The sequence below is a fragment of the Leptosomus discolor genome, chromosome 1 (assembly GCF_034619465.1).
Source record: "Leptosomus discolor isolate bLepDis1 chromosome 1, bLepDis1.hap2, whole genome shotgun sequence".
Taxonomy (NCBI): Eukaryota; Metazoa; Chordata; class Aves; order Leptosomiformes; family Leptosomidae; genus Leptosomus; species Leptosomus discolor.
The window spans coordinates 185,639,483-185,660,889 of NC_141391.1; the positions used below are offsets into that span (position 1 = coordinate 185,639,483).

Consider the following 21,407-nt stretch of genomic DNA (forward strand, 5'->3'; position numbering starts at 1 on the left):
TGCCCCGGCTAAGCCCCGCTGCAGGTCGCACCACACGCTCTGGGACGGCAGGTGAGGGGGGCGACAGACCGGACGGGAGGGGACAGGGCTGCACCCCGTCCCCGTTTTGAAGCACCCAGAAGGGCAGCCCGGGGTGCCGAAGTGGAGGGTGGGCACAGGGGAGGCGCGGCCCGCCCCGGCCCGGCGGGGGCTCTGCTGCAGGGGGCAGCAGCGTGGCGGCCGCTACCGGGGCCCTAGGGCCGGCCCGGGCCGGCGGGACCCGGAAGGCGCCGCGCTGCCTCCCGGCCGCTCAGTGGCGGCGGCGCGTCACGTGTGCGCGGCCGGGCCGGGCCGGGCCGGAGCGGGGCGGGGCGGGGCGGGGCGGGGCGGGCGGCGGCAGACGGCGCTGCCCCGGGCTTGGCGCGGCGCGGCGGTGCGAGATGTCCCACCAGACCGGTATCCAAGGTACCCGCGCGGCTCTCCCCCGCGGGCGCTGACCGCCGCCTGCCCCTCATGACAGCCGGGCCCCCTTCGCTCTTCTCCCCCCGCCAGCCGCGGGAGAGGGCGGGCAGGCGGACGGACGGACGGACGGAGCGCCTTTCCCCGCGGGTCGGGTCGGGGCGCGGGGGGAGGCAGCCGTTGTGGCCATTTAACGGGCCGTTCCCGGCGGAATTTTCTTCCCTGCCGCGCTCTTTGTTCGCTGCTGGAGGAGCCCGTCCTTTCCGCCGCGGGATGGCGGGGGAGGCGAGCTGAGGGGGGACGGTGCGGGGGGGGGGGGGGGGGGGGGAACGGGACGGGACTGCTGCTGGCCGCGGCCCTGGGCGGCCGCCGCTCCTCTGCGTCGAACCCAGAGCTTCGTCCCCAGCGAGGCGAGGACCCGCAGGGTTTATCCGAACGGCTGTCCGCCTTAGAGCGGCTGGGAGCCCGCCTGAGAAAACTGTTCACTGCAGAAACCCCTAAATGGCGAGGAGGGCCCCCCCCCCCCCCCTCCCCCGCCTTTCCTTGGCTCAGGTAACTTCCCTGAGCGCAGGTGGTCCTGCCGCGGCGGCTGAGCGAGGTGGGAGCTGGAGCACGGGGCTGGCGGGGGGGGGGGTATGGGGTGGTGGGGTGCTCCCCGGGCACCTCCCGCCCTTCCCGGCTCTTGGGGCCGCCGCAGCGGGTTTGGGATGGGCTGGGCAGCACGGGAAATCCCGAGGGTCGCTGCCGGGTCCGTTGTAGCGGGAGCCCTCAGGAGCCCCGGAGTGGGGAAGGCCACTGAAAAGGCCATCACTAGAGGCCACGAAGGGGAAAAGTGTGTGGGGGGGACATTTTCTCTCCATGATTCCAGGCCTTGGAGGGTGTGAGGAGCAATTAGAAGGAGACAGCGTATTGTTTCTCAGTATTATCAGGTCGTTCCCCCCCCCCGAATTACAGAATTGCTAAGCAGGGATTATACTGCAGGATTATTGGGGGGGGGGGGGTCGGGTTCTACTGTCTCGATTTCTGCAGTCTGCTTGTTCCGTGACTAGTACCGTGTACTTTGCCTGCTCTCCCATATTTATTGTTGAAGGTGACTTTTGTCCTGGCCACGGAAGCTCTTTAACTGCTCTTCTATTCCCTTTTTCGTCCGTTGGCTGCATTTGATCTGCACCCTTTCGCCTCTCTTCGTTTCCTTCCCCTGCATGCTCTTTGCTCTTTTTTGCTGCTGCTTGTTTTAAGTTCTTCAGCCCTTCTCAGGCTAGAGGTGCATCTGGGATAGCTTTTTTCCCAGGCTGGGGAAAACTGTTATTATGCCTCTTCATTCACTTGTTCTGTCTTCTGGCAATGCTGGAGGGAGGAGCAGAAGAATATCCTGTTGCTTACCACAAGCAAGAAGAGCGTCTAAGCCAATTCTGCTGCTCTTCTTCGTGTCTTTGAGAATCTTTTGTCCTCCGAGGAGAGCTGTAGAGAACTCGGCAGCTTTCCTGCATGGATCCTGCGTCGTCAGGCACTAATCAGGAGTCTTGTTTGCAGGAAAGCATCTGCTTCTGCAATTTGGAAGAGGAATAGCACTTGTTATGCCATTGCTGGCTTTAGCTACAAACGGGCCACTGTCACTCATAAACAATTGCAAGATTTGGCAGCATGGGCTGCTCTTTTCTGGAAGCAGAAATGAAGTCATGGGGACAATGATATGTACCAGGCAGTTGCTAAAAGGACTGGATTTTCAAACAGGCCAGTGTAGATAAATAGTGTAGGAAGTTGCAGAATACATTGAGCTGTGGGAAAATATACTAGGATATGTTCACAGTCCTCTAAGGAATTTTAAAATAATATTCCTTGTAAAATATTTATGAAATAACCCCAAATTTTAATTCTGTAGGTCTCTGCTATGCAGAAAGTTTAAGCCGAAAAGTATATTACTCTTTTGTGAATTTTAAAACCTTTATGATGGAAAAAAAAAAAGCATAGATAGTGAGATGATTTCTCAAATGTCTTGTCTCAAAATGTTGCTTCAGGAGCTGTCACAGTTCTGGTATTGGTGCAGGGACTGCAGTATTTTGGTCTTGTTTTGGTCTATAGGGTTGAAATGAGAAAATAAAGAATGAAGAGATAATAGACAAGAAGAGGATGAAAAAAAGTCTTAAGGGAATCGAAAGGTCTGGAAAGTGGCGCAGTGTTTGCCTGCTGAATGGAATGGTGAGGGCTGGCAGAGACAGATAGAAAAGGCGGCAGCAAATTACAGAGGATCTGCACTGGTTAATGGGAAGATGCTAACTGGAATGAAGCTGGGTTGGACTGGTAACCTGATGCAGTTCAGTTTGTTTAACATATCCTTTCCCTTCCACACCATTTTGGAAATTGAAAATGGGCTTAGACATCACTTTGATGGGCATAAATTTAAAATGTTTTGAGTATGGGCAGTAATGTTGCTGGATACCATCTGACCATCTGTTCAGTTGGCCTCAACCTGACTATAAATAATCCATTTTATTTGTTTCCTGGTTTGATGTTTGTTTTGCTGGTGCTATGCTGTGGGATTACTTAAAGGATCAGCTTGCCATAAATGTTCTTCAATAAATGCTGTACAACCCCCTGTCTACGGTATAATTAAACTGATTTGCACTCGGATTATTTAGCAGAGCAGTTGAGATAAGAATGATCCTCACATGACTCAAGCACAGTTCCTCAGTGTGCTCAGGGAAGTGGGTCTAACATGTTTGCAGTGTAGTGTCAATGTGAATGACAGACATTTTAAAATGTTTTTAGTTATTTCTTTGTAAATTCCATTATAAAGCTATCTTGTTGCAGTAGGTCGGGATTTGAACAATGTCATCAAGATACATACAAGGAGATAAGGTGATATGAAACATGAGCAATGGGTGGCAACCTTCACTGATACTTTTCAGAGAGGTGTCCTCAGGAAAGACCAGCACTTTGGCCAGACAAGCTCTAACATTTTCCTGGCAGGCGTAAAGTTTCTGCTGAAAGTTTGTACTAAGCCTGCAGACTTCATGAAGTTACTGTAATTTGAGATGCGTCATATTTTTATTGTTCTGCTGTGTTAACTCTGAAACCTGAGAGTGATGACGTGATGTCACCTTTAATTTTCACAATGTTGAAAATCATACACTATGCTAGAAAGCAGGGCTGTTTTGTGATGTTGTCTGTCATCTGGTGGCTGGAACAGTATGCAGCATAGAGGGAATACCACTCGCGTGTTCCTTTTTCAGTCCAACTTTGTAGTGAAGGGCCAGTTGTATGCTTTTCCAGTGTTGTTCTTGCCTTCATGAATATTCTTTGTCCTAGGGAAGTGAAATGTGTTAATTTGGTTACTTTTATCTTCTCTTTTTCAGCTAGTGGAAGTGTTAAAGACACTTTTGTTGGAGCCAGAAATGGACAATACAGGCTTTTAAAAATAGTCATTGACAATGGTTAGTCAAATTTTAATCTTTTTCTCTGATTCTTTTATATATTTTCCTGGTTGTTTTAGTGAAGTACATGTACGGTTGTTTAAAAAACAAAACTCTGCAAAACTTAGTGTTACTAAGGTCTTTTGTATACAGAAAGTAAGATTTAAGTTTTGGTGATGTTGGGCTTTTCAGTATGATGCTACTGTATTTTTGCATTTGAATTTTTCTTCCAAATGTCGTTTAGTATTTTACCAAGAACTGCTGTGTATTTCATATAGATAATATAAATTTGCCTACTCTGATCATCTTATTAAAGAAAGAGTAGAGGGGAAAAAAAAATCTACACTTGTGCTTTGGTTACTTTTGTTAGACAGATTCTCACACAGCAGCTAGTCACTTTAGATGAAGTATAAATGTTATCTGCATTTTATACTGGGATCAGCTGCATGTAGAAGGTCTTATTAAAGCATGTTTAAGTAGTAATTTGGCTACATAGAAAATATCTTTAAAAATCTGTAACTTTGTACAAATTTTCAAACCTAAAACTGTTCCTTAAATCGCACATATATGTATAAACATAAAATTGCATAATTTATTGCAGAACTTGAGTTTGATCTTTGAACCTCTTGGTGAGTGATCAAGGCTGCAAACATTGCAAGATAGAATGCATAATAACTTTTTTTTTTTTAATATCAGTGTTTGTTGACTGTATAAGACACTTCATGGTTTAGTCCATCTCTTCAAGTACATCAAATGCTCACTGTGGGTTTTTGTTCTTTGTAGAGTTCATTCATTTACAATACACTGAAATACCTGTTAGCTGGAGAGAGGTACATGTATGTACACTTACGTACTTTTATTGTTAGGTAAATAACCTACTGTTACCTTCTTTGTGTTTGCTTTTCTTAGGAAGTCTTCTGACATTTTAGTATTGCTTTCGTTAAGGAAGTGACTATAGTAATACTATAGGCAGGTCACTGTGGTCAAGTCTCACTAGCACAAGGTAGCACATGCTGGCATACCATTGAACCTATTTTTTTTTTTCCCATTAGGCAAGGTAAACCAATATGCTTTTGTGTGTATGCTACTTTTTAGTATGAAATTAAGCCTAGAAATAAGATACAAATGGAAGACATTCCTTACTTTTTTCCCTTTTGTGTGTATGTATTTGTGTGTATATATATGTGTATATATGCATTTTGTCTATGTAGAAGCAGAATCCAGTCTTTCATACTGTTTTTCACAGTTCAAAAAGAAACCTCTAAAACTCCCAGAATTCTGGAAGAGGGAGAGTTGCTTCATCTGTCTGCAGGAGCTTGCAGGAGCTTGCAGGAGCTTGCAGCAACTGCCCTTGGTCAACAGATAATAGTCAAACTGAGTTCTGCTAATCTGAGTTAGTGAGAGAGGAGGTTTGCTCGTGGACAATAGAGTTCCTCTGTCTGTATTTTTTATCTTAAATCCAAGTGAATATAAAGCCACCTAGAGTTCAGAATTGGCAAGTATATCCATAATACTCATCTAGGTGTACAACTTCAGCTACTTTGCATCTAATTCAGAGAAGGGCCGAACACCCTCTCCCTGAGCTGTTCATGTTCTGTGACTTACTGTGGTAGAGTGCCTTGCTCTGAAAGTTTTGCTGTAGAGGCAATCGTATGCTGCTGTACTTTTGTCTGAAGTTTTACAAGTCAGGTCCTAGGCTCTCAAAAGATACTTTGTATGGTAGCTACTGTGATGGTCCTCAGACTGTTAGAGGATCCCATTTAAACAAGGTATTTCTGTTTTGATTGTGCAGGCTAGTATTTATTGGGAAGCTGATAAATGTTTTGAAAGACAGTATACTAATACTTTCGTTTGGAAGCTGAGATGTGGTTTATAAATAAGAGAAAAACCTTGTTGCTACAGCTGTTTGCGTAATTAAATCTCATCTGAAGTATTCTATACAGACTTAAGCCAATTATACATAATAAAAAAACTTCAGTCATTTAAAGAGACCCTAGTTACGAAGCTGTATTAGAAAGAGGTTTATCTACTTACATAGTCAAGTTAAAGTGATTAGTGCAGGCATATTCATTCCAAACTGTTTTCACTGTATAACTGAGTTACTGACTCCTTACAATAAGTACAAACACTAATGTTATAGCAAGAGCATCAATAATTCTAAAATTTAAAAGCTTACTCTCATTTCTACTAAAGTATTCCAATTTAAAAATAAACTAACTGGCAGAAGACAGTTTTTATTTGCCTTCTGTGTACATTATGCTAAAACCACTAACATCACTCTTATCCTTTCAGATCAAAAAACTTGATGACAACGGCACATTATTTCTCAACTATTTGTATTTGGGCTAAAGTAGGTTAGGGTTTGAATGTACACAGCTTTTGTAGGAATTCATCCGCTTTCACACTGACTCTTCTTGACTTCCATTCTTGTGAATAAAATTACGAAAGATGGAGTGTCTGATTAACTGTTTGTTGTAATTGCTAATTTTGTAAAACAGTATTAACTCATTGTTGTAAACTTTGGTTATTGGTTATAGAGCAGCTTGTTGTGGGATCCTCTAGACGACCAGTTGGATCATGGGAAAAGGATTACGATTCCTTTGTCCTTCCCCTTCTTGAAGACAAGCAACCATGTTATATACTATACAGATTAGATTCTCAGAATGCTCAAGGATATGAGTGGATCTTCATTGCATGGTCACCTGATCACTCTCCTGTAAGTACCAGTCACCAGAGGATTCATGTTGTTAATGATTTTTCAACAGTGCCATTTGATCTGAATCCTAGATATGAAGGAGTAGGATTTGAGGAATGAAGCATTCCCCAACCTTCCCCTCACTTTCCCCCGAGAAAACCGGGAAATCATCTTTCTTGAAGCTGATTGAGGAGCAAAGTCAGCGAGTCTAAATGGTGTGCAGCTTATCCAATTTATTTCTAGCCTGACTGGAGGAGACAAGACAATGTTTTTGCCCTGTTTGTTTGTCTGTCTTTCTGTCAGCATTTCATGAAAATTCATGGAAGGATATAGGACAGAAATCTCAATGGTTGTTATCATAGAGAGAAGGATTATAGTGTGAGTGCAAGCTGTTTATTCTGTTTGGCTTGCTGGCTGCCCAGCTGGCAGTCATGGATCTGTGACCTGCCACAGAATATACTGTTTCTGAGTAGTTAGAGAACATGAGAGGGAACTGAGGTTAGAGTTGAGGATTTCTAGGAGAAACGAGGATACTGTGTACAGGTTCTGGGAATGTGAGATAAGGGAAGACAGAAAGTAAAGCTATTCCAGTATTCCTACTACTTTCAGTAGCAGTTAGGAAATAGACACCAAAAGTGGGAGTGCATAGAAGAGATTAGGTGGAAAAGGTGAGGTGTGATGGTGAAATAAGGTGGGAAGATGAGACTGTTGAGAGAGGAGTAAGTGACTGTATTAGACACAAGTTGGTAAGGAGCAAACATCAATAGATCTCTTACCCCCAGAAAATTTCATTTTTCTACTCTGTAGTTGAACCAAAACTACGTGGAGTTGCTATCAAATCAAAAGTAATAATGAGTTATATGCAGTCTGCTCTTTCTCTGTCTGTTTTATTCATTAGTACACAGTGACAGAAGATCTAAACAATTGTGGGTTTTCCCATTTTAAGTTAATAAAGATTACATTGACTTTTTTTGCATTTAAAAGAAAAAAGTCATACTGTTACTAAAGCTGCAATTTAGTTTTGGAATTACTTTGATAATAATGCATAGTATCATACCCTTGAGAATTTAGTAGCATGTGTTAGTATCGTCATCCAGAGCTCATTCCATGGACTTTATTAGGAATTACAACTTAATAATGCCGTTTCAACACTTAAAATATTTGTTCAAGAAAGATGTTTGTAAATGGACTTGGTACACCAACATGCTAGATTCTCTGTGTACACCAAAGAAAAAAAAAAAAGAACCCAAACCAACACTGCTTTATTATACGCTAGGTTCGTCAAAAAATGTTGTATGCAGCAACCCGCGCAACACTTAAGAAAGAATTTGGAGGTGGTCATATTAAGGATGAAGTATTTGGAACAGTACAGGTATGTTGTTTTTTTTAAAGTCAGCACACTGACTTTACGTACTAAATGTAGTAGCTGATGTTACTGGTATGGTTTTGTGGTGTTTCTGCTCTTTTTTGATTAAGGAAAAAAGAGTGAAAAGCTATGTGTGTTGTTCCAATGTTAAAATGTAATTGCTTTCATTTGAACAACTAACTAAGCATATTTAACAACTTCAGGCTAAGAAATCCATGTTTCTAGTGGTTATGAAAACTAAGTAAGAGTAGGAGGAGCATCTCTTAATCTCACTGCATGCGTATGAATCCTCTAAAGGCTGTAACAGTAACTTTCAGGCCAATTGTGTACACAAGCCATTTTGGATGTGCAGTTCGCACTTGGGCTAGCCCAATTCGGGAAGTGGGCTAGAACAGCGATCTGTAAGCCGTTAACATCTTAAAACAAGTGTTTTTATCTTAAACCAAGGATATTGAGCTGTCAGTTCTTTGGAATTTGACCGTAAAATGTAACTCAAGTCCATGCCTGCCATCTTATCTTATGGCAACAGAATTTTAGTAGCTACTGATTTGTTCAATGAAAATACTAAGAGTTGACTTTTCACTTATGCTAAGATAATTAGAAGGTCCATGTATGAAATCTAACAAGTGTCTAAGGGATGTTGAAAAGCCTGCAAGTGCTGTGCGTGTAAGGAAATATGAGGCTATTGCGTTACCTTGGTTTCTTTGGGAAGTTTTACATTGTTGTGATGTCTGCCTGTTTGTCTGGGAGATGTCAGACAGTCTTGACTCCTTAATCCATTGCCAGTTTTAGAGGTACATGTTAGAGTTCTCAGAGATACAGAATTCCCATAGCTTTCATGGAGACTGATGATTACTGAGAGATCCATATTATTCTTCCCCTTTCCCTCCTTCAGCAAAGACAGAGAGACTGCAGCGGTTATCTTCTGTTTGGCCCGTTAATGAGTTCATTGTATGCACAAATCTGAACCAAAACACCACCTCTATTGACACAGGGAACCGCTGCTGAAGGAAGGGAAGAAGTTGGAGGTTTGGGGAAGAATAGAGGATACTGTAGTGGGGAAAAAGCTGTGGAAGAGATGTGGGCTGTTGAGGTGGACACACAAGTCCATGAGGACATGAGGCTAATAATTCTGCAGCTCACCAAGTAAATAGTTTGTTATATTCAGCATTAACCTGTGATGAAGGCTTCATTATCCTAACAAACACTCTAACAAACCTCTCTGAAGAGGCTGTATTCTAGAGAAGCAGATAACCGAGTTGCTAAGAGGGTTTACTGGAAGAGGTCATGTTATTTTTTTCCTGCCCATTCAGTCAACTAATCTCTCACTGCCACTTGCACCAAGCAGTCTATGTAATATGTAGAGTTTGCGTCTAGCCCTACAACTCAGACTCCATCTCAATTGTAAGGAAGGAGCATTGCATTTGTCTATTACTGTTATTTCAAAGTGCGCTTGGGGCGCTTAGAGGATAGAGTCAATGTAACCTGTTTTTTCCAGGTTTAACCATAAAGGTTACAGCTTTATATCTCTGAAGTTGTTGGTTTCAGTGTCTTTATAAACTTCTATGTTGTAGCTGGCCTCTAATGTTCATCTGTGTGAAACTCACAGCTTCTTCAAGGTATTAAGTCACAAACCTCACTCATAATCTTGATCATCAGCATCCAGTGGGTTACTCTGTCTTTATTTTGTTAGACAGAAGGATGGTTTAGTTGCAACTAGCTCTGTTGTCCTGGTGGAACCTGGTTATGGTCCCACATGCTACCTCACATGTATTGACCTCAATACCTCTGGGCTTCTGAAACGAGGTATAACGGAACATTGGCACTGGAAATTCTATTTGGGAAGGTCTGTCTCTTTCAGAAAGGGAAGAACTAAGAAGGAGGTTTCTCTTTCTCCTCAGAACTTGAGTACAAAACTGCATTCCTATGATTGCATAAACTCCTGCCCTTTTCTGAGTGACCACTTTGATAATAAAAACACAACAGTATTTGCCTCTGGTGTCAACCTCTTTGGAGATGGCCACAACTGACACTACTAATGAATTCCCCAAAGTGGTTATCAGAATTCGTTGCTTCTGTGACATTGCATCCTAAACTATTTGCAGTATCATGTCCTAAGGTAGCATTTCTGTCTCCCATTTTTTAAGTAGAAAACTACCAATAAGCTACCAGTCTGAGAATGCAAATTGTGTAAGGAAATAGGGTCGGATTTTTTTTATTATTATTTATTAGAATTGTGGCAATTCTGTGAGGTTTTGTCCAAGAAGGCTGAATAACTTCATGCACACGGTCTTCATTAATGCTAATTTTTGAATTAGCAAGGTAATAGGGGATTGTTTGTGGAAGTGCTGCCCGTGATACAATTGGGTGTAAGAGCAGCCCAGTGGACCCTGTTGTACAGGAAGATGAGCTGAATTTGCAAATGCACCTACACTTGTGATCCGTTCAAATAAAATAACCATAACTTTATGGGAGGTAACAGGTTTTTTTGTGCTGCATATAACATCTTTGAAGAAAACTTTTATTATGAAAAAAATTATCAATATTGATCTTGTGCTTTCAGGATGATGTTTCACTGAATGGATATAAAAAATATTTGATATCACAGTCCTCCCCTGCACCTCTGACTGCAGCAGAAGAGGAACTTCGACAAATTAAGATTAATGAGGTACCTACAATGTCTTCAAGCATGGGTGGGAAACTGGGTGCAGAGTTCCAAACGTATTGTAGGGAAAAAGTTTTTGTAGGGTATAAAAGGGCAGAACAGGAAATGGAAAGTTTCAGAAAGTTTGCGTGGACGAGAATATACATTTATTTCTTGATGAGTTGAGACTGGAGGATGACAATGGCTGGAGTTGAATTGGCATGATCTTGCTGAGATTGCAAGACCTAGCCTCTGAATCAGAGGCCTCACAACTGCAGAGCTTAGTTGTTTCAACTGTGGCCCTTAATGCTTTTGACATTACTGGATATGCTTCACTGTGAAGGGTGACTGAGCACTGGCACAGGTTGTCCAGAGAGGCTGTGGAGTCTCCATCTTGGAGATACTCAAGAGACAGGTGGGCAGAGATCTGGGCAGCTGGCTCTAGGTGGCCGTGGTTGAGCAGGGTGGTTGGACAAGATGACCTCTGGAGGTGCCTTCCAACCTCAGCCGTTCTGTGATTGTCCACGTACATTTCCTATGGTGGCAGAAATTGGAGAGAAAACACAATAGCAATGGTTGCAGTGAATGATTGCCAGGAGCGTTTCAGCAGCTTTACTTCTAGAGGAAACGTACTTAGCTTCCAGCACCAGTGCACGTGTCTCTAAGACTGAGAGGAAGTAGTGGTCCTGCTCTGGCAGGGGGGTTGGACTAGATGATCTTTCGAGGTCCCTTCCACCCCCTAACATTCTGTGATTCTGTGAATTCCAGTAAAAATAAAATAGAAACCCAAAACAAGTAGCTAGTCCTTTTAAGAGGCTGGTTTGCTTTTCTACAAATGCTTTATAGAAAAAGCTCTAACAAATGCCTTGAAGAAAATAATTCTATGACTGCCGGCTGGCTAGTGACCGACAAGTTTCAGAAGATTCTTTTTTTCACATTTTTCCTTCTCTTGATCACTGTTTGTGTTCAGACATGTATTAAAATGGGTCATGTGCTGATCTTATTAGTTCTTTAGGCTTATATTTTACAGCAGTGGTACATGTGTTTAAAATATGGTTTCTTTCTGCAGCTGGATACCAGCAAACCATCGTGTTAAATGCAGCTCTGTATCTTCTCTTATGTTTTCACTCTACTGTGCTTTTGCTGCGGCTTTGTTTATTGACTTTTTTTTCCAGTGGTGTCTTTTATTATTTTGCATGTCTAATTTTGATTAATCCAATGTAGAAATGCATTCACCATCATCAAACGTGGCATTTTACTTGAACAGCTTTAAAAAAAAACAACCCACTAATGAATGTAAAACTTCTGTGGTATTGATGATCACTTCTGGTATTAGTATTATCTCTTATGCACTACGTACGTTGTGTTTCACAGCTGATTCATGCAGTCTAAAACTTTATGTGCTATTATTGAGCAGCAATAGCTGTGCTTTTCAGAGATACATAAACTGTAGATTGCTGCCATTTTGGCTTTGTTTGAAGCATCTTGCAATACATTAACTTAGGCCATTTCTCTCTTCATTGTTTCCACCATTATGAAGCCTGTAATTACAGTCAGAAAACTAAAAGCTTTCTGATTTAGAAAAAAAAAGAAAATTTGCATTTTTTGTATGTATATTCTTTCCTAATTACCCTAAGAAATATTAGGGTGTTAAATATACTGGGTCAGATCAAAGAATCACCTACCTAGTCTGCCGTCAAGCCCCTGAGTGAACAACAGCAGAAATCTAGGAAGGGTCTAAGAGCAGGGCAAGAAGACCGTGAAAGTTTCCTTGAATACTTTTCTGTTGCCTCGGCGTTTGCCAGTAGGGATCTTCCTGAGCAAGAGATGATGTCTTGCCATATAGTTGTTCTTAATGGGTTTTTCATCCATCATCCAGTCTTGTCATTTTTCTAAATCCACATAAAGTTTTTGTTGGCCACAGATCCTATGGCAGTATATTCCACAGCTTGACAAAGTACTGTGTAACAAACCACTGCCTGCTGTCTACTAGTTTATTCTGATAACCCTACAGATTTTCTGAGGAAGGCAGAGAAGAGTCATTAAGTTATTCTCAGTTTCCCCCTCCCCTTTGATAAAGCCAGTTGTATCCTGGGCTACATCAAAAGAAGTGTGGCCAGCAGGTCGAGGGATGTGATTCTCCCCCTCTACTCTGCTCTTGTGAGACCCCACCTGCAGTGCTGCATTTGGCTCTGGAGTCCTCATCACAGGAAAGACATGGACCTGTTGGAACGAGTCCAGAGGAGGGCCACAAAAATGAGCAGAGGGCTGGAATACCTCTTCTATGAGGACAGGCTGAAAGAGCTGGGATTGTTCAGGCTGGAGACGAGAAGGCTCTGGGGAGACCTTCTAGTGGCCTTCTGGTACTTAAAGGGGGCCTACAAGAAAGGTGGGGAGGGACTACTTAGTGGGGCCTGTTGCAATAAGACAAGGAGTAATGGTTTTAAACTAAGAGGGCAGATTCAGACTAGATAGAAGGAAGAAACTTTTTACAATGAGGGTAGTGAAACACTGCAACAGGCTGCCCAGAGAAGGTGGTAGGTGCCCCATCCCTGGAAACATTCAAGCTCAGGCTGGACAGGTCTCTGAGCAACCTGATCTAGTTGAAGGTGTCCCTGCTCATTGCAGGGACCTTTAAAGGTCTCTTCCAACCCAAACTATTCCATGATTCTGTATCTGTGGACCTCTGTTGTATTCCTTATCACTTATCTCTTCCAGGCTGAAGAGTTCTAATCTAGGTAGTTCTTCCTCCTCAAGAAGCTGCTCCATACTTCTGATCCTTTTGCTTTTCTCTACAGTTTTTCCAGTTCTGCTATGTATTTTATGAGATGGAGGGATGGGGAAGCCAGAACTGCATGTGGTATTCAAGATAACGGCATGTTACTGATATCTACAGTGCGTAATGACGCGTTCTGTTCTCTACTCTTTTTCTAACAGTTCATAACATTTAGTTTGTGGGTGGGGAGTGTTGGTTTTATTGGTTTTTTGTTTGTTTTATTTGAACTTTTTTTTGCCAAGACTGCAAAAGCACTGGTCTTATATTTTCAGAGATATTCAGTGTAACCTGCAGGTCTTGCTCCTGAATGGTAGTAGCTAGCTCAACCCCATCACTGCACAGGTAGAAGAGAGGGCTTTTTCCTCCTGCATATGTTAACTTTACATTTATTCACAGGAAATTTCTTCTGCTGTTTTATCCATCACTCTGCAGCCATCACTAACAAATCTTAGGGTGTGAATTCAAATATTTTTAAGTGCCTTAGGTGTTTTTGTTTTGCTTTAATGATCTGAAGTGTTGCATTATGGACAAGTAGATTTTGTTCATTTTCTTAAATCTGGAGTTATGCTGGGTTACTCTCTTCCCTTGCCTGTCCCTCCACTTCACAGCTCGGGGTTTTTTTTTCTACTTGTATTTTAATATGGTTTATATAGTATGGTATTTTGTTATGGTTTATTATGTTTGTGATGCCTATTTTATGTTTATTAATCAGGCTTTTATGCAGATATATTTTGCAAATATTTTTTATATAACCTTCTTCATAGATTTATTAAACTTTATACAAAAGGTAGCTCTTCCACTTGCTTTCTTCTGCTCTTCCCTTGTTGCTGACAAACTGTTCCTTAAAATGTGGAGCATAATTTAGTGTTGCCCAATTATCTTTGTTTTTTATTTCTTTATCAGTTTGTTCCATATTTCATTAGCATCTCTTTTTAATTAAAGCTGATCGTCTTCTAGTTGATAGATCTAAGACACTTTCCATTTTGTATGTTTTTCTGACTTTTGCTGCTTCAACACCAGTGTTAAAGCTATTTTTGAAATACTGAAAGGAGGTCAATATATTCAAAAGCTAATGCTTGGACAATAAGTTCAGACTTGGGAAAACTGGATGCCAGAGCTCATTTTGAGAGAAACTGCATGAATGGTTAAGATAAACATAAATTCTTGAAAAATGGTTTTAAAATAACGGTTCTGTTCTCTCAAATAATTTGTGACCTGGATTATGAACAGTTGTCTAGCTTGCAGTTACTCTGAGTTTTTTTTTCCTTTGTGGTAGACCTTCCAGAAGTCAAAAATTAAGATTTGTTTGTTTGCTTTCTTTTTGGTATAGGCTTTTGGGGGGAGGGTGTTGAAGCAGGAGGGAAGAAAGTTGCTTTGCTTTTCCTTCAAGATCAGTTTGACTCATAAGATAAAATTTCTCTCTTCATCCGAAAATTTTGACTGCCTAGAAATGACATTTGTATGTTTTGATCTAACACTTTTCGAGATACAACAAAGTTTACAAGCAGTATTGTCAGTTCAAAAGTATAATGCAGCATATGAAAATCAAACTCTTTCCTCCTGGCTTATTGTATCTTTATACTGGAATTTAATTTAGAGCTTCTTCACTGGCACTTGAGCCAGTTTTCCCTCTGATGATTCTGTTGGCTCTGCAAAGCTAGTTGTTTCAGAGATGGGGAACTATTTTCAGGTTAGCAAGCAAACATGACCTGTAAATTAAAAAAATGCACTATACGGGGATGATGTTTTAGGGTAGTTTATTCTTGGAATAGCTACTGCTAACTCTCTGTGTAACCATATCCGATGCACTGTCGGTTATTGTATGAAATGAAGCAAATGCTTGCAAAGGTTTCTGTTTACATCTCAATTGACTCGTGTTCCAGGTGCAGACGGACGTTGGTGTAGATACCAAGCATCAAACATTGCAAGGAGTAGCATTCCCCATTGCTAAAGAAGCTATTCAGGCTTTGGAGAAATTGAAAAATAAGAAACTCAATTATGTACAACTGGCAAGTATAAAATACTTTAACTATTTTTCAGTAGTGAATATAAAATAGATTACCTGCATGTTAAACAATGTGTGTTGATGGTGTACACTGATAAATTTCCATTCTGTACTAGATTAATTCAATTTGTTTTCCATCCTGTCATGTTCTCTGGTTTGCTTTCTGTGTATTAACTATATTCAGGTTTGCTTTGTTAACAGCAAATTGATATGAAAAATGAAACTATTATTCTGGCCAACACACTTCATACTGAACTTAAGGACTTGCCAAAAAGAATTCCAAAGGATGCTGCGCGTTACCACTTTTTCCTGTATAAGCATGCCCATGAAGGAGACTATTTGGAATCCATAGGTATGAGAAAATTTCCTAATATGAAATTTCGTTGGCTTGTTTCAAATACTTTTAGTAATTTTGAGGCAGAGAGAAAGATGTCTGTCTGTCAGCATGAGGGTAAATTTCAGAGTCATTTGGTTGTGAAACTGCCTTCTGAAGAGCCCTTTTGTTTAGAAAGTAGTGAGCTATCCCTTTTGAATATGAACACCATAAATCAGTCCTCAGGTGAACATAAAGATACTGGCCATTCTCTCATCCTCCATTTGAAATTAAACACTTGCTGAAGGGAAAAAGATCCAGAATGGTGTTAACATTTTTCCCTTTCGGACTGCATGGTTGACTTTCAATACCTCTCTGCTGTAAATGATGTTATGATACAGGTTTTGATGGAGTGTAGTTACAGTCTGATTTGTGGTTGTTTTTCTTTCTGCAGTTTTCATCTACTCTATGCCAGGGTATACCTGTAGTATACGAGAACGAATGCTCTACTCCAGTTGCAAAAGTCCACTGTTAGAAATTGTAGAAAGACAGTTGTGGATGCAGATAATCAGAAAGGTAAGTACACTGGGTATACTGGTATTTTCTCTATCCCTCTGTTCCCTTAATATCTAACTATAACTGTCTGTGCCACCACCTTCTTTAGACAATGAAGTGTTGTGTAACTCTTAAAGTTTGTACTGAACAAGAAATACTTGCCGATAGAGCTCCAGATACAAAGTTAAGTCATGAAAGCTTTCCTCTGCTTCATAATTTCTGCAGTTGCGTAGCTTTTAACAAACATATCCTTGTGCATCAAGGGAGCGTTTGAGTACTTTGAAGGGCTGTTTAGAACAAACATAATTTCTTACTAAAAGGCCTGTCATAGTGTGGACCACAACACATCGCTGTTGTTGAGCACAGCGTTCCTTTAAAGCCAAGGTTATTTAAGGGTTTTCAAAATAATTTCAAGCTGCAGTTCTGGAACTTAAAACTGCTATCTTAGGAGTCCTTGATGGGGCAAACAATGATTTGCAAGTAAGCTGATCTTTTCACATTGTGTAGACTTTACTACTATGCAATAAGTTGCTTCTGACCTCCAGAGCATGGGAGTGGTGCATTTGTGGAATATGTGACCTGTGGTTACGTTCTTAACGCTTGTGCTGTAAATTTAGAAAAACTTTGAGGCTTGCATTCTCTGGGGATTATGCCTACTTAAAAAATAGCAGAGTTAAAACTAACCATTTTTACTGCAGTGACATGAATTAAGTCGATTATTACTGTGTGTTTTTGTATGTAATTATTTCTCAGAAATTTCCTTTCTACAACAAAATAAATGCACCATGTTGACTCCTGAAATTCCCGCAGACGTATTTCTGAAGCATGTGCTTGTAACAGCAATACCTTGGCTGGCCGGTCCATCAAGTGCTATGGTTGTGGGCCATGAAGTGTTGAATGTTCAGCAGACCAGGGCCAAAGCATTTCTCTGATTCTAAATTCCTGCAATTCAAAACAGTGAGGTTTGGCTTGAGAACAGTATTTTATTTCCATTCAGGTTTATATGCTTGAATTTTAAAAACCAGAACAACTCTTCTTTTTGTTCATTAAACTTATTTGAGCTTTTGCCTGGCTTGAATACTTGCTGAGTTGCAGTAGCCAGCTAATCATATAAGCTGCTCCCCTTCTGTCTCAAGAGATAACAATATGTGTGCACATTGCTTTTACAGTTAGTGTTTAAAGTACATTTTAGTGAAAAATTTTAATTCTTACAATGTGGAGATTACGTTGGGACAATGAAAAGCTCTTATTTTAGAGAGGAGAGTAAAGAAATAGTAGTTCTGAAAGATCTGCGTGCTGCTTTCTCATCTTTTATTAAGGAAGTTACTTTACAGATGAGTAAATAGGCACTTGTTTCCACGTGAAACCTGTACTTCTTGTTAGTATTAACATGTACACTGTGCTAAAGCTTGGGACAGATGAAGTTTCTTGGCATGTGTACTGTGTCGTTGTGCTGATATTTTAGGGGAAAAAAATGTAAGTTAAAGCACCTTAAAACTGGTAAGAGTATAGTGGATTTTCAGAAAAACTGTCCAAGATTCTTCAGGGCATTAGGCACAAGCTGGAGAACATTTCATGCTAGACTCGGAACATTATTGCACATATGGTTTTAATATAGTATTTAGAGCTTCAGCAAAATTTCAGAATGTTTTTAAATACATCTTTCAGCTGAATAGGATAAATGTTGTTGGGTTTTTTTCCCAGATTGAAATAGATGACGGTGATGAGTTAACTGCTGACTTTCTTTATGAAGAGGTTCATCCAAAACAACATGCTCACAAACAAAGTTTTGCTAAACCAAAAGGTCCTGCGGGGAAGAGGGGAATACGAAGACTGATTAGAGGTCCAGCAGAGACTGAAACACCCAGTGATTAGAAACTCTTGTTTGCATTTGTTATTAAGTATTACAGTTAAGACATGAAATTCTGGCTTTTGGTAATGAACTGAAATCATTCCATTCATAGATGCTAGGGGGGGAAAAAAAGGCTGTTTTTACTCTTCTCACTTCTGACCTCAACACTTTTTATATTGTTACATGATTATATTTGTTGACCACGTTCTGTGACATGTGGAAGAGCTAATTATTTTAAAGCTAGAAAAGGAAAACTAAGCTAGTAGCCCTTTATTTTCAATTAGAATCCATTATTTAATAGCTGTACATGCGATCATAAACTTTGCAGACATAAGACTATGAAGCCCCTGTATTCTGTGGGTAAGTTGCAGCCGTATGCCTAGGTGACACACCTGTATTCTTCCGAGTAGCCTGTGGAAACCTGTAAGACCTTCCATGTGAGAAGAGCTGAAGGACTATGTAGCATTGTCCTAGATAAGTCTTTATTTTTCCTTGTAGCTCTTACAGACAGTAGTACAATAGAAGGTTTTATTCTGGTTTTGACATGATGCATTGTTGAGTTTTGTTGTTGTTTTGGGTTTTTTTGTAACAGAAAAGATAAACTAAAATCAGTTACCCTTCAGAAGTGTCCAGGAATAGCTGGATATTTTCCCATGCGAAAGCACGGCCATTTCAAATTTCTAACTGAAGTTGTGGAATTGTCTTTTAAAGAAATCTGACATAAAACCCCTGTAGCTTTTCCAGATTTCTGTACCACTTGTAAGCCTTACATATTAGGTACTGAAGTAAAAGGTGATTAAAAGTGCATGAGTTAGTATACTCAGTAGATTATGGAGCTGCTTTCAAAGCAATATGCTTAAAGTTTCTAATAAATAATTGATTATCTGTAGACTTGGATCTAAAACTGTGTAAATTCAGTAAAAATTGAAATAGACTTTCTTCATAACGGTGAGTTATTCTTGAGGTCCTAGTGCGTTTGCAGTATCAACTGCAGTTTTAACTTTCAAGGTATCTTGAAAATGACTTTTCCTAAATGTGTGAACTTTAATAGTAACTTAAATCTGTAACAAAATCCAACTAGGTCTTGAGTAACTGCTGGCAGCGCCTGGTTAGGATTTTGCCTTTTTTTTTTGTTTTCTCCTTTTTTCTTTTGTCCTTTCCCTTCTGCAAAACACTAAATCAGCCAGAAGAGTCTAAACTTGATTGAACCACGAGTAATGTGTTTAATAGGAAGATGCAAAATAGATTATTTTAATAAGTGGATTAAAGATGAATTAGACATGGAAATAAGTATTGGATGACCTTAAATATTTAAAATTGTGTAATGAGGCAAATACTAGTGGATAGATTATATTCCCCAGTGGGGGCTTGCTTTTAGTGTCTTGTACGTGAGCTTTGTGGGGTTTGAATTTCTTTTTTTTGTTTTTTTTGAAGCTACATGGGAGTTGCAAGTCTTGGTTCACTCATACTATCATAGGTGCTGGGTGTACACATTATGTAGCTGAATCATGTGTTTACCTGGTGGAAGACAGATTTTTAACCTAGTTTTGTAGGGAAATAATGCTTTGACACTACTAGTTCCTGATAAAATTTGTTTTATCTTATGTATGATTTTGTTTGGAGATACTAGCTTGTTATTGACGTCTGAGATTGCACTATATAACGTGAAGGTTGCAGTAGTTGTTGGTTTTACTGTGGTTTTTTATATGCAGTAGAAATTTGACAGATCAGCTTTTTTCATTTACTCTTACACACTACATCAGTCCAATTCAACAGCACTTGATCCTGAGCTAATCTCCTGCTTGCCCTTAGCTACTGTGTTCTTTTTCTGCCTCTTGCCTTCTCCCTCTAGGATGAGGAGCTGGTCTTTGAAGTGTTTCTTCTGTGTACTATCTGTCAGGCAAGCGTCAGTGGTTTTTAGACATGGTTAATGTGTGTGCAGCTCATCGTACGCTGTAATTAAACGTAGTTTTGGTTGGACTCTGAATCTTTTCAGCACACCTAGTTCACTTTGGGTTTTTTGGTTTCATTTTTGTTTGGGTTTTTTTAAGGAAAACCTTTGAGTGTAGCAGTTAAAAATTACTGCTAGAGGGTTTTTTGTTTGCATTTAGTATTTCTGCCCACGTCAGCCATACCAAGAGTGCACATACCTTTTTACGCTTATTTGAGCCAGTAAAGAAGTTCAGCTTTTTAATACCAAGTGTTTTAAATAATGAACAGTTTGACCTGATATGATTACGTGCATGTTGTGTTTTGTGTTGTTTTGCTTTTTTTTTCCCTAATCCTGCCCTAGGTACCTGAGGATAGGAGGTAATCTGGAGGATGGCGAGAGCTGGTTAAGCGATTATGCGAGGGCGTTTATAATGAGCTGCTTTAGGGTTCAGCCCAAACCAGACCTTGTAAGTTATCGTACTTGAAAATATTCTATGTGGGTGTGCAACCCCCTGACCAGCCAGCAGAGAGCCATGTCCTGAGCATACTTTCCCCTCACCTTTACCCTGAAAGAGAATGGTATGATGTCTGGTACTGCCAACTGCCTCTCCAGACCTCTCGTAGCCATTCTCCTGACGAAGCAATAAGAAGCATCTGATCTTTTTGTAAGATCTGTCACGTTTACGTCTGCGTAGTTGCCTCACATAACACTACTACTGCTAGTGAATGTTCAGAGCCAGCACAAAATGAGGGCATTAATGAAAGTTACTCTTTTAACTGTCTCTGGTCATTTAATAACTGAAAGTGTCCATTCAAATTGTTGTTGGCCTTCATAAAGCCCAAAAGCAATGCAGCTGCTTGCAGTTAACATGACAGGTGATTATTTTTGAAATGTTTATTTTGTAAAGTAGGGAGAATTTGATCTTCTAAAACACTCCTATCAGAGGTCTGTAAAACTAATCAAGGTAGTAATTGCTCTATTACTTGGATAAACACATTGATAAAGGAGACTTTTGATTTACAGTGTCTATGTATTCCGTGAAAGCCACCTTCAGATGCTAAAATTAACCAAGTTTACCTTATCTATTTTGTAATTTACTTTATAAATAAAGATTGATGCTTTAGTTTGGTCTTGTCTGAATCATTGAATAATCTCTTTAACAAAGATCTGTTTTCTAACATCCTGTTGTGTAAGTAACTGCACTTCCCACAGTATAGAAGAAGTGATTGCAGGGTGTCAGGAGGGAGGTCGGCAGAAACAGAATTCCCGGCTTTTGTATTGAAGAAAAATCAGTCTGTTGGAAACAGCTACTTTCCTGTTGCTTTACAGAAGCAGCACAAGGCCTCCATAGCAGGATCCAAGGTGTTCATCTCTTGAGGTTTTTATGCTTCCAATAATAAGCCCCTTCAAAAAGTTC

The 21,407-nt window shown here is 40.5% G+C and overlaps 1 protein-coding gene across 2 annotated transcripts; it reads left to right on the forward strand.

Annotated features, from left to right (window-relative positions):
- The first annotated feature begins 414 nt into the window (after positions 1–414).
- Positions 415–21,113, forward strand: TWF1 (twinfilin actin binding protein 1). 2 transcript variants are annotated; one of them, XM_086480455.1, is made up of 10 exons: positions 415–444; positions 3,795–3,872; positions 6,389–6,567; positions 7,823–7,918; positions 10,476–10,591; positions 13,809–13,818; positions 15,216–15,341; positions 15,539–15,689; positions 16,105–16,226; positions 17,910–21,113. In XM_086480455.1, exons 1-10 carry the CDS (start codon positions 420–422, stop codon positions 18,078–18,080), a joined length of 1,074 nt encoding a protein of 357 aa, XP_086336581.1. In that variant the 5' UTR covers positions 415–419; the 3' UTR covers positions 18,081–21,113. The 2 variants fall into 2 exon arrangements, with proteins under 2 accessions (XP_086336581.1, XP_086336570.1); XM_086480444.1 differs by lacking the exon at positions 13,809–13,818 and having other exon boundaries at positions 10,476–10,580.
- Positions 21,114–21,407: the final 294 nt, after the last annotated feature.